Source organism: Sprattus sprattus (assembly GCF_963457725.1).
Source record: "Sprattus sprattus genome assembly, chromosome: 7".
Lineage (NCBI taxonomy): Eukaryota > Metazoa > Chordata > Actinopteri > Clupeiformes > Clupeidae > Sprattus > Sprattus sprattus.
Window position 1 is genome coordinate 34,669,713 of NC_137926.1, and position 15,661 is coordinate 34,685,373.

Below are 15,661 nucleotides of genomic sequence, written 5' to 3' on the forward strand. Positions count from 1 at the left end.
GAAGAGGTTTCATCAGCGGTCCCCTCGCCGCATTGGCTAGCATCAGATGTGAGTCTGCATTGGTAGCAGCTCAGGTGGTGAGAAAAAAAACATGTCTGTCTCATCTTGAACAGCAAAAAATAGGTTAACCATGCAGTGATAAAATGCCTAATATGATATGGGTCTTTCATGCTACCGAATCGATGCCTTTTTCGGCAATGCGTTGGGGGATGCTAGACAGACCGTAATTTCTGTCCCGGGATAAAATTGCTACCGCGGCACACACGTCTCAGATAAACCCGGGCTCTCAAGCGGACTCTGAATATGGCCACCATGAGGATATTAACAGCTGCCGGACTGTTCTTGGCCTTCTGCGCTCTGGGACTATTGACGATGGCCATAAGCACGGACTACTGGTATGAGACTGATGCGAGGCGGCACAGAGAAAGATGCAAAAAATACGCCAGTAAAAGGATTGACCCTGGATTTATTTATATTTCAAACCAAAACCTCCCTTTGCGAATGCATCCAAATGTAAAGGGTGCTGAAAGGACGAAGACCACTGATGGGGCTCTTTTGCGGGTTAGACGGGAATCTATAGCTCCAGCTGCGGGCATAGAATCCCGTTGCAGTCGGCGTTTCAACTCGACTGTAACCGGATTGTGGAGAAAGTGTCACCGCGAAGGCTTCGATTTAGAAAATGAGGATCTTATATTTAAAGGTACGATTTGTCATTTGTCTCTAATCCTGGGTCCATTGCAAATCACGTCAAAATATGATTTAAACAATACGCGTCAGTTACTCCATGCGCCATCGTGTTGTTTAAGCTGCTACGGTAGTGATGTAGCCCGTTGTGAATTATGTTTTCTTTCCATGATTGTTTCCACTTTCTCTCTCTCTCTCTCTCTCTCTGTGTTTGTGTTGGATAGCTCGGGTGAGGATCAATGAACCTATAATTGGAGTGTATAGCGGGGTGTTAGACGCTATCCAGGGTCCTGATTTTTGACAGTGGAATGGCGTAGGAACATAACGTACCATTGCCAGCTGTTTTAGTGGTCGGAAAGAGGACAAATGGCATTTACACACGTCTTTCCCCTGGTGCAGATCACTCGAGGAGTATCAACCCTGAGTTCAACCCAGCTTGCACAAACCTTTACCTCCATGCAGTTACTGCAGAAACTCCCTGACGTTGAACAGAACTGTATTCTCGAGGCCCAGTGTCCATTAAGGCCCACAGCCCAAGGCCATTGTTATTACTTGTTTATTCAGGCCGATTGTTGTTATATGTTATATGAGTAATTGTGCTTTGTTTTTGTCTTTTGACACCCCCATTACACCCCAGAAACCAAATACCTCCTCCCATCGTCAGCCTGTGTGGCACTGGCTGCTGCTCTCAGATCAGTCACGTGTCAGCCTGTGTTAGGCTCTCAGAAACTGGTGTTTGTGCAGCTCTCCTAATTCTTTACAAAACAACATCCAATCACACCAACTGTTGTGAAAGCTAAAACTGTCACTTCTTTAAAATAGCCAAGGCCCCATAACACTGTAAGCTCTCATACAGTGGCCTATAAAGGCCTATAAAGCTAACAATGACACAGTTTGTCAATGTTTATAGATTGTTGTCTTTTATATCTCAATGTTTATAGATTGTTGTCTTTCATATCTCATTGTTTATAGATAGTTGTCTTTCATATCTCAATGTTTATAGATTGTCATTTGTCAAATGTGTGTCAGAGTGATGACTTAATTTTGAATGTACAAGGGGAAATCTTTTAAGAAGGCTTGTGAGGGACCAGGCGGTCACCCCACGTCATTTTAGGAGGTCGCGACTGGACTGGATGGTTAGTTGGGAAGAAGGGTGCAGGAGATGGTGGCTTCCATATAAAAACAGATTCTTACTTATTTACATGGGGGAATTATTTTGTATCCACCCCGAAACAGGTCTTTACAATAAACAAACAAATATTAACAAACACAAAAGATGGCCGCCCTCAAAGGGCTACAGACATTTGGGAGAACTAGGCATATCCTTGAGCTAGGCACAGATTCACAGGTCAATCAGGACCATTTTCACAGCACAGGTTCAGAAGGAACATCTCTACATCACAAGTTCAGAAGGAACATCTCTACATCACAAGTTCAGAAGGAACATCTTTACATTACAGGTTCAGAAGGAACATCTTTACAGCACAGGTTCAGAAGGAACCTCTTCACAAAGCACATAGTTCACTAGGAATATATCTAAAGCCCAAACAGTATCCACACAGCTAGATACTGAATCCACTTCACCTCACAGCAGGTAAGTGTTCTTAAACGCAAACGCCTTTCATCGTCTCGCATGCCTGTTCACAAAGTTCTCCCATCGCCATCTCAAGTGGAAAGAAAGTCTGTCCTCATGAACATGAGGCACCCTTTAATAAGGGCACAGCCACTTGGGCTTGATCAGGTCCAACATTGGCATCAGGTGAGCCAGGAACCCACCATTATGGGGGCGGAGTCCAACTGTCTTAAAGGGCCCCATCCCTTTTTGCCACGGTGAGGAGGGGAAGAATTCACCTTCTCACAAGGCTACAGAATCTTTTGAGGCTACAGAACACAATATTACAATATGCCCTACGGGGTTAAGCAGACAACACAAGACTCTGACATCACTGTATGAGGTCGATATTGACACGAATATGTCATTTTCGTATGAGTGTGGCTGAAAGCAGAATTTTCTCTGTTTAGTTTTTTTTATTGATAAAAAATGGCATAATATTTTAGGTAAGGGTTTTCTTACCAACCACAAGTGTGACTAGCATCTTATCAAGCCATGTCAATCAAATAGGAATTTGTAATGGCTAAATGAATGCATTTTTCCAAGATAATTGTAATAATCCAGTGGAGATGAGCCTGACCACTCTGGGCAACAGCCCCCAATAGTTGAAGCCCCAAGGATGTAGGCCCAGAACACGGAGCGTTAAAGCCAATCATCAGAGCGACTGACACAGAACATGACCTGCAGGGTCCAGAGGAGGTGGGAGGAATCAAGCGCTGCACAGGGCACACAAAACTTGATGAAAGAAAAAAAAATCCAGTTTTCTTGGCTTTCTCAAAAAGAAAGCTCAAGGAAAATGATTGAGCGTGAGTTTTACACAATGTATCGGATTTTGTTGTGACTTATATAGCACCCCAAGCTTGATGGCTCACAAAGACTTTTACTGGTGGATTTGTTGTGTGGATTTAGACAAAGCATCGTTTGTTTGCATCAAAGTTTCATAGTGGACCTACCATGGATGTCTTTGAAGTGAGTCAGATTGTCTGCCTTGAGTAGATGCATGGGACGCAAACATTTGAAGCGTGCCCACGGAATCCCACACAGCAGGGGTTCGAGTATGTCAATTCAATTTGGTTTATGTTTCGTTTGTTACCCTTAACAATATACATAGTCTCAAAGCACTTAACAGTGCTCAAGGCCTGAGCTCCATCCACAAACAGCTAATCAACAATCGCCAATCAATAACTTATGTTAAAGGGAAAATCCAGAATATTCCTTGCAGAAAAGATATGATTTGCAGTTCTGTCTACCCGCTGTGGCCTACACATGTAGCCTACTGAGGAAAGTCAGGTTCAAGCTTGCCTTCATACTCACCCCTCTCCTTGTATTGGGACTAGACAGTAATCATTGTCAGTGGTGCTTTCTAAATAAAGAAAGTAAATAAAAACAAAACAAAGTCAGACTGGTATCCCTTCTCCTTATCCGCTGTTGTTCATGTCCATGGCAGGACTGACTGTATATGACCTGTGCACCAGGGTTGGGCCCCAGGATTGATGCTGTTTGGTTCTAAGTGGTCATTGTAGTAACACAGATAATCTGACCATAGATCCTGTCTGTCTGCTATATATATTAGTGTTTGTGGATAATTGGTCATGGGTAAGCATAGATCCAAGACCTGTGCCCTGTTCGGCGTACAACTGAAGCTAAGATAATTAATTTAGCTTGCGACTGGAGATTAACTAGCTCGCTAATTGAGAACAGGCCAAGCCCGTCTGGCGACGGGCGCTAATTTATTTTAACCTCTCGTTTAACCTCAGGCTAAAATCATCAGCTAAATTGCGCATGCACGTCCTGCTTCAAAAGGCAGGATAGGTCGATCACCAAAACCATGATTTTCTTTTCCCGAACAAAAGTCTAAACTCAAAGAAAAAGACTCATTTTTTTTCTCCGCTAAGGCAGGATATGACCATGAACGCGTTATGAAGAATTCAAGACCATAATCATGTCAAAATTCAACACTGCCTCGTCTGTGACAGCAATAAAAGAAACTGTCTTTAGGCTGTCTAAGTTGTGGTATCTTTTCCAATGTCTAATGTGTGACTCTGGTGCAATGGGTAGAACTCATGGTATGCATGCTACAGATCGTAAGTTCGTACCCCTTCGCTTCCCTAGGTAACGAGTTTTACATCTCCTTGTAAATAGCTTTGAATAAACCGTCTGCGAAATGACTAAATGTAAATGTATTAATAAGAAATTCAATAAATTGAAGCATGAAAATATATTGTGTGCATTTCTCTCTTCTTATCATGCATCCACCTTTTCTACAAAAAATATATGCTGTGAAGTAGACTGAGGTAGACTTTATTAACTAGGCTACTGCACAAAAACTAGACACGTTTGCAAAACTATACGTTTGCAATGATGTAAGTTGCATTTGTTGATGATGTATCATCGTGATTGTGGGACAAGATCTTAAACAACTTTCGCCAATATCTCCTTAATGGAGATGGGTTATGTGCTCAAATTTCCTGGGATCAAAGAAAACTTTAGTAGGCTATTCATGTGCAAACTAAAAATCACGTCTCAGGCTGCGAATGAAAGTTATTTCGGGTTTATCAACTGTACCAATGTCATATAATTATGAGTGCATCGCCGACATTACAAAAAGTGAAGACATGCAATCTACGGTGGTGTATGCAATAAATGACTCGAGAAGGTCTTCTAAATTAATTATTGGATCGGTAGCGCTCATACAAGAACTCATCATGATGGAAAAATGGATCTTCTTGGCGATCGCAAAGAACTTTTCCTACGCTAATCAAACTTTATGACTCCTTGTCAATGGGATCCCTCCTTTTGGCGTGGGTGTGGCAAGTTCAGCCAGCTAAACTTTGGTTAGCCTGCCCTGGAGCAGGTTAGTGCTAAGCGATTGGTTACCATGGTTATTAATACAAAGTTGCTTCAGCGAACTCGCTAAAGGGATGTTGTCTTTTTTTTTCCTGGAATTTGGCTCGCTAAACCGCTTAGCGAGCGTCACCGAACAGTACCCTGGACTCATGTCATTCTTGATGTGCATTAAGTCAATGGAAGTATGGATAGACTCATGTCATTCTTGATGTGCACTAAGTCAATGGAAGTATGGATAGACTCATGTCATTCTTGAAGTGCACTAAGTCAATAGAAGTAGGGATAGTCTCATGTCATTCTTGATGTGCACTAAGTCAATAGAAGTATGATAGACACATGTAATACTTGATGTACACTAAGTCAATGGAAGTATGGATAGACCAAGGAATCACACGCTCTGTTTCTTAGGTCTACTTCAGCGCTGCATCCCAGTGAAGTACTACTACTCCTCAGCAAATATCCCTCGTGACCTGCCCATCAACATCACAAAGACAATACGCCAAGATGAGTGGCATGCTCTGCGTAAGTCCTCAGGGAGAAAAAATCCCCTTTTGTTATTATTATATATATGTTATATGACCAAAAGAAGGATGAGCGCATACACATAACTGTCATAGTCTTCATGTGCATGCTCTCATTGCATGCTCTGCTACAGACCTGAAGGAAGAAAGGTTCAATAAAACATCTTTCTTGTTCAAAGAATTATGACTTCTCATTTTCCAGATTTGCAGAGAATGACGGCTGGCTTCATAGGGATGGCTGTGTCTATCATCCTGTTTGGCTGGATGGTAGGACTTCTGGGCTGCTGCAACCAGAACGAGCTGATGCAGTATGTAGCTGGCCTGCTGTTTTTAATGGGAGGTAAGTGGAGCATGTAGAATGCCATGCAATGTAGATAGCTCACCAGTAGAGGGCAGTGTGGTATTAGAATTGAACTAGCAAACATGGCAAAATCCCATTGATATATGGTTCTTATGTTGATGGTTGTTGTGTGCAAGTTTGTATTATAAGTTGGTCAGAGAAGAGATAATGCCAAAAGGTTGCTCATTCGTTTCTTGTTGCAAGTGTGACTGAGTTGACCACACACAGTGTCCTCTTAAACAAAGACCTTTAAATCGGTTTTAAATGTAAAGTCAGTAGTTGAACATGGCTTTACATTCCAATGGAGTGATCTGTGACAGACCTTTAAAGTGTATCTCTGTGAACCAGAAACATTATTTAATTTTGAAATTGTAATCCTTCAAGAAATGTTATTCAGGATTCCATTACACAGGTGTGCAGTAACCTTATGCCTTTAAATGTAAAAGACTGTGAATGGCATATACATATAACACTGTTGTATATGATGCTGCTAGCTTTCAATCATTTCATTTTCAGAATATCCTTAATATATATAAATTGCATTTATTTACCAAAATAAAACATGTGCAAAGCAAAGCTGATCATTGTAAGATTAGAGGTGTGAGTGTGTTGTGCGTAAGAATGCTAAAGTGTAACGGAACCTCTCTGTTTCCCACAGGAACATGCTGCATCATCTCGTTATGCACATGTGTCGCGGGGATTAATTTCCAACTCTCCCGTTACCCGCGTGGTGTGTACGGGCTGCCGGAGGACATCAGCCACGGCTACGGCTGGTCCATGTTCAGTGCGTGGGGGGGCCTGGGCCTCACCCTGCTGGCTGGCTTCCTCTGCACGCTGGCGCCCTCACTGCACACGGCTCCACCCACCGCCACACACAAGCCCAGGCAGGAGAACGGCATTGTGTGACAGACAGATAGACAGACAGACAAAAGGACAGAGGGACGACCCAAAGCATCATGGCCCTGCAGTCATCCCCACCGCCTAAAAAGGCAAAGAACCCCCCCCCCCCCCCCCTGAGCAAAAGAGTGAACCGTAAAGAGTGACTTTGCCTCCCTCAGACAAGGAGAGACTGATGTGGTCTAGAGCAGAACATGGAAAGCTGGGTGACGGGTCCACTGGGGCTGCTCTTGGCAAAGTGATGTTTTACTGAAGATGTTTTGTGTTCCACTGGTGCTCTTTCTCTGTCTTTCTCTCATCTCCCCTCATACTCCCTTTCTGTTTCACTCTTTCATCAAATCATCCGTCGTTCTTCATTTGTCTCCTTTGTCTCAGAGGATATGAAACAGGGAACTGTTCTAGAAATTGACAGTTTGGCTTTTTAGTTAGGTGGTTTTTGATCTGTCTTTATGTTGCCTGTTGTTAAGAAACAAACAAAAAACACTTGCTAGTGTCTTCCTGTAATGTCATATCATTTGTCGTACCCTTTAAAATGACTGGATGGAAAGAATTAAGAGCACAAAAGGATAAAGGAGACTAAGAGACTGAAGTATACATCATAAGTAAATACTTGTTTGTTTATTTTTAATGCGATATGTGTAAATGTAACCCTGTTTATATGATGGTTTGTTTTTAGAGTAATTGTACAGTATTGTGATGCAGGGTCAGGACGGTTCTGATGGCACAGACATTGTTTGCCCATGTTTGGAAGATAACAAGAATAAATCAAGATCTTTTGAAAAATACTCCCCAACTTGGCATAAATCATTCCATGCAGGCCATGGCAAGGGATGTTATTGCTTAAGGATGATTAGTATTGCTATAATCCTAAGAAGGAAGTTATGAACATTGAGGACTGTTAATAATGTCTGTTCTACTCTTTTATTCTTCTATCCTCCCAAATGAACATTTCTGTTTACGGTTAAGTATTATAGAGTATTGCCGAGAATATGGATTATTTGTGCCCAATAATAGATCTTAATCAGATTGAATAATACACTTGCTGTTCTGAGACATTGCTCCTACATGTAGGCCTACACTTCAGAAGAGCTATCTGTGTCTTATAATTATTGTCTTAGAATCACACTGTTGTCGTAAGAACACAGGTAAACTCAAGATTCACTAACACACATCAAAGCCTCTTCATTGTTAAGGGTCTGAAAATGCGAGCTCAACGAAGCTTAAAAAGACGCTTCAGTCAGCACTGTGTAGCAGTGATTTGCCGTAATCTCTTCTAAACCTGCTTCATATCTTCCCTTCACAATTTGACCTCAGTTTTGTTGGCACACATTCTGGTATTTGGATTATTCTTCTATACTGTGGCTAGTATAATGGCCATCATACTTACTCAGAATTTTTGTCCATCTCCTGCACTGCAAAAATGCTTTTCTAACCTAGTGTAGAAAAACAAGCAAATTTGGCTGCCAGTGCGTTAAGCAAATTTGGCTTGTTAAGATTTCTTAAAATAAGTAATATTTGCTTGAAATAGGCAAAAATAACCTTACCAAGAAAGCACTAGGTAAGTACAATTTAGCTAGAAACAAGACCAACTAGATTTTTTCATCTCATCTATAAGAGTAATAACACTAGGTTAGAAAAGCATTTTTGCAGTGTGAGACTTTAGAAGATGCAGAATCTTTAAATCCTCAAATTTGAAATCCTTTATTTTTGTTATTGTTTTGTTGTATATTTATCTCCAACTTAGAGCTCATACACTTATGCTTACCAGCATTCCTTTTTTATTTTTTTATAAAGGCCATGTTCCAATGTTTTAATGTTACTGAGCAGCTGACAAAAGCTCTGTGGTGTTAAAAAAGACACTTTTTAAAAGAACTAAGAACATTTTCAGAGTTTACAGTGAGACAGAAAGACAGATAGACAGAGAGACAGTGAGACAGTGAGACAAGTGAGACAGAGAGACAGAGAGACAGACATGATCCAGAGCAGTGCTCAGAAGGCTGGGCGTCCCCACCTTCTCTGTTTTACCATACCATGTCTTCAAGTAACATAAAGAGAACCAGAATATAGTAACTGTGAATAAACTGGACCAGAACGCCAGATCAGAATGTTCATATCTCAATATCAGACCCCACCAGTGCCAGACCAAGACTATAGTGAGTCCATGATTTTATCCTTTAAGATTCTAAAGAATAACACTGCCAGTAGAAGTATTAGAACAGAATGAGAAGAGAGACATTGTTTATTTTTGTGCAAGAGCTCTTTAGTCTCCATTAATTCTTCCTGACATGAGTTTAGCAAACACTGTTGCTTGCCATTCTTTGTTCTAAGGACTGCAAGGATGTTTCTCATCTCCCAGGGATGACGGCTTCCTTCACAGAAAGGCTGAAAAATAAACGTCTCAGTCATTAGTTGAGCATCGCTATGGAACTGCTGAGTACAAGACCGCCATTCTTAAATATCCTCCTCCCTGTGCTCTTACCTGCAAAATGTTTAAAAACTGTTAACGTTCATCAAATCAAATCAAACACTATTTGTACGGCGCATTTCATACTCAAAGGTCACACAATGCGCCTCACAGTAGGAAGGAAAGAAAAAAGGGGGGGGGGGCTACAAATACTTACAAATACAAAGAGACACAGATAGATAAATAAGTAAACGTTCCATAAATGTAAAATAGATACATTTTACATGATAACAGGGCACCACATGACAGCAGGGCATCACATAACACATGACAACAAGGCATCACATGACAACAGGGCATCACATGACAACAGGGCATCACATAACGCATGTCAACAGGGCATCACATAATAATAATAATAATAATTCATTTTATTTTTAACGCACTTTTCATTCCAAGGAATCTCAGAGTGCCTACATATTAGAAAATAACTATAATAATACAATAAAATTAAAAACAAATTTAAATATTAACATAAGCATAACAGAAAAGATTGAACACAAGGCCAGAAATGCCTTCCTGAATAAAAAAGTTTTAAGTCCAGCTTTAAAGGAATCCAGCGTCTGCGTTGCCCTTAGGTGGTCAGGGAGGCTGTTCCATAAATGTGGTGCTGCCGAGCAAAAGGCCCGGTCGCCCATGGTGCGACGCTTGGTTTTGGGGACGCAGAGGAGCGAGCTGTTTGAAGACCTGAGGGTGCAGGTGGAGGTTTGGGGAGTAATTAATTCTTGCAGGTAAGGAGGTGCATGTCCATTAATGCATGTATGGGTGATTATAAGGACTTTGTAGTCTATCTGGAAAGAGACAGGGAGCCAGTTAAGTGAGTGTAATATTGGTGTTATGTGCTCATATTTCCGGACCTTCATCAGAATCTTGGCAGCGCTGTTTTGGATGTATTGCAGCTTCTGGATGTTCTTGCCAGTGATCCCATAGAAGAGTGAATTACAATAGTCCAGTCTTGAGGAGATAAAGGCGTGGACAAGCTTCTCTGCATCTGATAGGGTTAAAGTGGGGCGGAGTTTGGAGATGTTTCTTAGATGATAAAAAGAGGTTTTGCACAGGTGTTTTATATGATCATTAAAGTTCAGGTGAGAGTCAAACCTAACTCCGAGATTAGTGACTGTGGAGGAGAGGGGGATGACCTGGCTGTCGAAGGTGAGATGAGTCAAGGAGGATGACTGGACCTGGTGTGAGGTACCAACAAGAAGGGCTTCATGACAACAGGGCAACACATTTCGCATGTCAACAGGGCAACACATAACTCATGACAACAGGGCATCACATAACGCATTACAACAGGGCATCACATAACGCATGAAAACAGACACTACATGACAAAAAGGGCAACACAAGACAACAGGGCACCACATGACACATGCCAACAGGGTAAGGCTGCACGATTATGGCCAAAATCATAATCGCGATTATTTTGATCAATATTGTGATCGCGATTATTTTTCACGATTATTCATACATTTTAGGTAGGTGTAATTATTTTCCGCTAAAACGTGCGTAATTCGCGGAACGTACCCTTTGAAAATGAAATTGCATCTTTCAATCACCATTTTGTGCATAAAACTTGCCAAAATTCCCCTGTATTTTGGCCTGGAAGCCTGCATTCTTTCAAATAAACACAACAACGATCGCAACGCTAAACAAACATTAAATAAAGAACAAGAACAAAACCACTGAGAAAATGTCACTTCTGCACTGAGCTCTGCTCAGGGCACGACCCCTTTTCAACACACACACACGCACCTCACATTCACCCGCTCGTCTTCTCAATCACAATTAAACAAACGTTTAGTCTTCTGTTCTGTTGATGGCTGGCAAACAACAATATAAGTAGGTTTGAGTCACTTGTGGCACATATTATTCACTAATTTAAGCCATTAATCTACCTCAGGGTGAACAAAATGATCTGATACCAAAATGCATTTTTTTTTAAAACGGAATATCATTGGCCCTAGTTAGTTAGCGCAGAGACTGGCATACGCTCTCGCTCATTCGGAATTCATACTTTTAGCACTGTGTGGATGGGAACCAAAGCAGGACGGGCTCTTCTCTGACTTGTCCTAATATTACAGCAGGAGTGTTTGCTAGTCACGACAATTCAATTCAATTTTATTTGTATAGCGCCATAACAATACAATTGCCTCTAGGCGCTTAACAGAGCCCAGAGCCTAAACCCCCTTAGTGCATGCACAACGGCAACAGGGGCAAGGAAAAACTCCCTGTTAGGCAGGAAGAAACCTTAAGCAGAACCACGGCACATAAGGGGGGACCCATCTGCTTGAGGTCGGCCGGGTGGAGGCAGGAAGGTGGGACGGGGGGAAGGGGAAGGGTTGTGTGGCAGAAGGGGAAAGGAAGCAACAGGGGTTATACACAGCCAGCATTTAGTCACTGGACATAGTGGCTCAGGTGCTTGCACTGCCGCCTCTGGTGCTTGCACTGCCGCCTCACAGCAAGAAGGTCATGGATTCGATTCCCGCATGGGGCGCTGTTGGTCCTGGGGGGTAGGTTCTCCCCAGGCCTTCAGTGCTCAGGTGGGCTATCTCCCGGGCCTTTCTGTGTGGAGTTTGCATGTTCTCCCTGTGTTCACAAGGGGTTTCCTCCACTAAGAACCCCAACAGAAAAACATGCAGAAGAACTGAAATCCGTCCCTGACCAAGACGGATCACTTGACTTGGTCCCCGGGCGTCTAACGGCTGCCCACTGCTCCTGGGGTTCTGGAGGAAGGACAGTCCAGGATGGGTGAAATGCAGAGGAAAAATTCACTGCGACCTCAGGCCTACGTGTGCGTGTGTGTGTTTGTGTGTGTCCTGATCGCCACTGTATATGCACCTGTGTGTTACTGTGTGTCGTTTGTGCAAAATAAAAACTGACTACAGTCAGCCTTGTTTTGTATACAGACATCTGGTGGTAAATACATGATACAGGCAAGACCAGATTACTGTGCCAATAGGGATACTGTTAGAGGGGTAGGGGATGTAGGGACGAAGAAACATTTCAGTGGTGGTAATAATGTATATTGTATATAAATGCTAGCATAGGGTATTGGGTAGAGTAGATGTACGGCAATGCAGTGGCGGTGGGTGCGATTGGCCGAGGGTTCAGCTGTCCATGTGCGTAGATGCGGAGTGGTGGGGGTGAGGAGCGATAGTTCCACTTCCAACAGCGACAACTGTTTAGCTACAGATGAAAACTGATATTTAATGACGAACCTCAGTAACGGTACCCATTAAACCTGTTTTGACTAAATACTAGTGGTGATTGTGGCAAATGACCCTCGATCACTTTATTTATTGCAGAAAAAAGACAGTTCCCGTGACAGTCGATGTGATCTGCCAGAAGTAACATAGCTAGCTACTTGCTAGTTTTCAGCTTGCTGCTAGTTTGAAGTGTTTAGCTGCTAGCTAGTCTACTGCTAACTGCCTCAAGATTCCTGCGCTAGCAAGAAGCCTTTGCTTGTTTTGTTGTTGTAGCTAGCAGTGAAAACACCCTGATCATGGAATAAATGACTTTAAAACATCAACGTCAACTTTGAAATATCAGCAGCAAGAGCTACCTACAACAGTTAGCAAGCAAAGGCTTCTTGCTAGCGGAGGAATCTAAAGCCTGAAGGTAGATATGTTCCCTTCTTCGTCATTTAATATCAGTCTTCACCATACAAACGTATATAAACATATGTAGCTCCTTAACGGAGTTTTGGTAAACGGTTGTCGTGAATGAGACTTTCCTGCTGTCAAATCCGGACCAGCCAGAATCAATCAGAATGAAGCCTCGCAAAATGACAAAAACCTTTATTGCTGGTTACAATAATGGTGTTATCAGATAGTACACTGTCTAAAATATCTTAGATTTACAATGAAAGTGTTTCTTTTGGGATATTTTAGCGACTGTTGTCGTATCCACACCACAACAAATGCCGGGCATTTTTAACTTTCTGTTGGTTGTGACCGACTTATGTCTATGTTGCAAGTGTTAAGGCTGATTTATGGTCAGTTACGTAAGCGTAAGCGCAAGCGCAAGCGCAAGAGGCCGCGCAAGCCCCTTGCGCGACCCTTGCGCGACTTTTCACGTCTTGCGTGCGTCGGCCCCTTTTTCTAGACTTGCGTTATTTTACGCAAGCCTATTGTTCTGGGTGTGAATTGCTTGGCAACACCCCTAACGCAACGCGTAAGCACCTAGCAATTCATGCTCCCTTTAGAAGCATGCAAGGGCCTTTAGCTAGACTTTCGGAGACAAAGACGGCGGCGCTTTAACGCAGTGACGTCACAGGGTATCCATGAATTGGCAGCTTCACGGCTTTCCTCAATGCTATCTAATGAAAATGACCGTCACTCGGAAGATTTCAAGGTATTTTATGAACCTGGAAAAGACAGAATAACGGGTTTTGAGCACGCATTTTAAACGGCATGATCGCAGAAGATCATGCTCATATAATCGTGGCAGCCAAAATCGTGATCGCGATTTAAATTCAATTAATCGTGCAGCCCTACAACAGGGCATCACATAACACATGACAACAGGGCACCATACGGCAACAGGGCATCACAAGACAACAGGGCACCACATGACGCATGACAGCAGGGCATCACATAACACATGACAATAGGGCACCATATGGCAACAGGGCATCACATGACACACGGGCCTCACATGACAACAAGGCACCACATGACAACAGGGCACCACATAACACATGACAACAGGGCATCATATAACACATTACAATAGGGCATCACATGGCACATGACAAAAGACAACAGTGAAAACAAGACATCAAGGCAACACATGACAAAAGGGCATCACAAGACAACAGGGTACCACATAACACATGACAACAGGGTACCACATAACACATGACAACAGGGCATCACATGGCACATGACAAAGACAACAGTGAAAACAAGACATCAAGGCAACACATGACAATAGTGCACCACATGACAACAGGGCATCACATGTCACTTGACAACAGGTCACCACATTACAGCAGGGAAACACAGGACAACAGGGCATCACATAACGTATGACAACAGGGCAACACATAACAACAGAGCACCACATGACACATGAACAGAGAGACAAATGAACAGAGAGACACATGAAAACAGGGTACCACATGACAGCAGGGAAACACAAGACATCAAAGCAACACATGACAACAGTGCACCTCATGACAACAGGGCATCACATTACACATTACAACAGGGCAAGACATGACAACAGGGCACCACATGACAGATGACAACAGGGAATCACAAGAAAGCAGGGCACCACATGACAACAGGGCACCACATGACAGATGACAACAGGGAATCAAAAGAAAGCAGGGCACCACATGACAACAGGGCACCACATAACACATGACAACAGGGCACCACATGACAGATGACAACAGGGAGTCACAACAGGCAGGGCACCACATGACAGCAAGGCACCACATGACAACATGACCCTAGGGCATCACATAACACATGACCACATGGCATCACATGACAACAGGGCATGTATTATGTACAAACACTTGTTAAGAGATACAGATAGGTAAATAAATAAATACATGTTAGATAAATGTTAAAGAATTACATTTTACAGGTTACAAAACACTTTTAAAGAGACACAGAGTTTGCCAGAGATAAATCAACAGCAAATGATGTACTAACAGCAATCTGTGGTAGGGGGAGGATTCCAGGAGTAAAAACATTTTTTATTAAAAAAGTGTTTGCCATTAGTTAGACATGGGTGAGTGCAGGCTTTTGCACTTCATTTGTCAATGCATTTGAGTTATATCAAATCTAATATGGATGATAAAATAGTTCTGAGTTTTAGTGTTAAAGGTAAAAGTTTCCAGTATAAAATTATTTAGTTTGGCAAGTTATCACATCAGATAGTCAGATCATTAATTTCAGTATTATCAGTCATATCAGTATTTTCTAAGAGGGGATATTCCAGGAAGATAGACACGTATCCTGCAGGCCTTCAGTGAGATGTTAGAGGGAATTAAGCACATGCGGAACAGATGATGTTGAAATAGCAGAAGAAGATGCCTTCCATTTCTCATAGATTCAGGGGGATGGCAAATATAAAGCACAGTAGCAGTTTATTTACAATGTATGATTTTACCAAAAAGAAGACTTTTATCACTTGTGAATTTTCAGTTTTGTAATAACATATGACCAAAGAATATGTGCTGTAGATTAATTTCAATGCGTTGTGTACCAAATTGATGGGACATTAAAAGCATTAGAAGGAGATTTTGGTTTGAGTATCCAAACCTTTCATAATTTGAA

General features: G+C 42.2%; 1 protein-coding gene across 1 annotated transcript; it reads left to right on the plus strand.

Annotated features, from left to right (window-relative positions):
* Window positions 1-303: 303 nt before the first annotated feature.
* tmem276a (transmembrane protein 276a) lies at window positions 304-6,910 on the plus strand (the record flags this gene model as incomplete). Its single annotated transcript, XM_080842241.1, has 4 exons — window positions 304-700; window positions 5,552-5,665; window positions 5,867-6,004; window positions 6,663-6,910. The coding sequence occupies 4 exons, from the start codon at window positions 304-306 to the stop codon at window positions 6,908-6,910; spliced, it is 897 nt and encodes a 298-aa protein (XP_080698367.1).
* Between the last annotated feature and the right edge of the window lie 8,751 nt (window positions 6,911-15,661).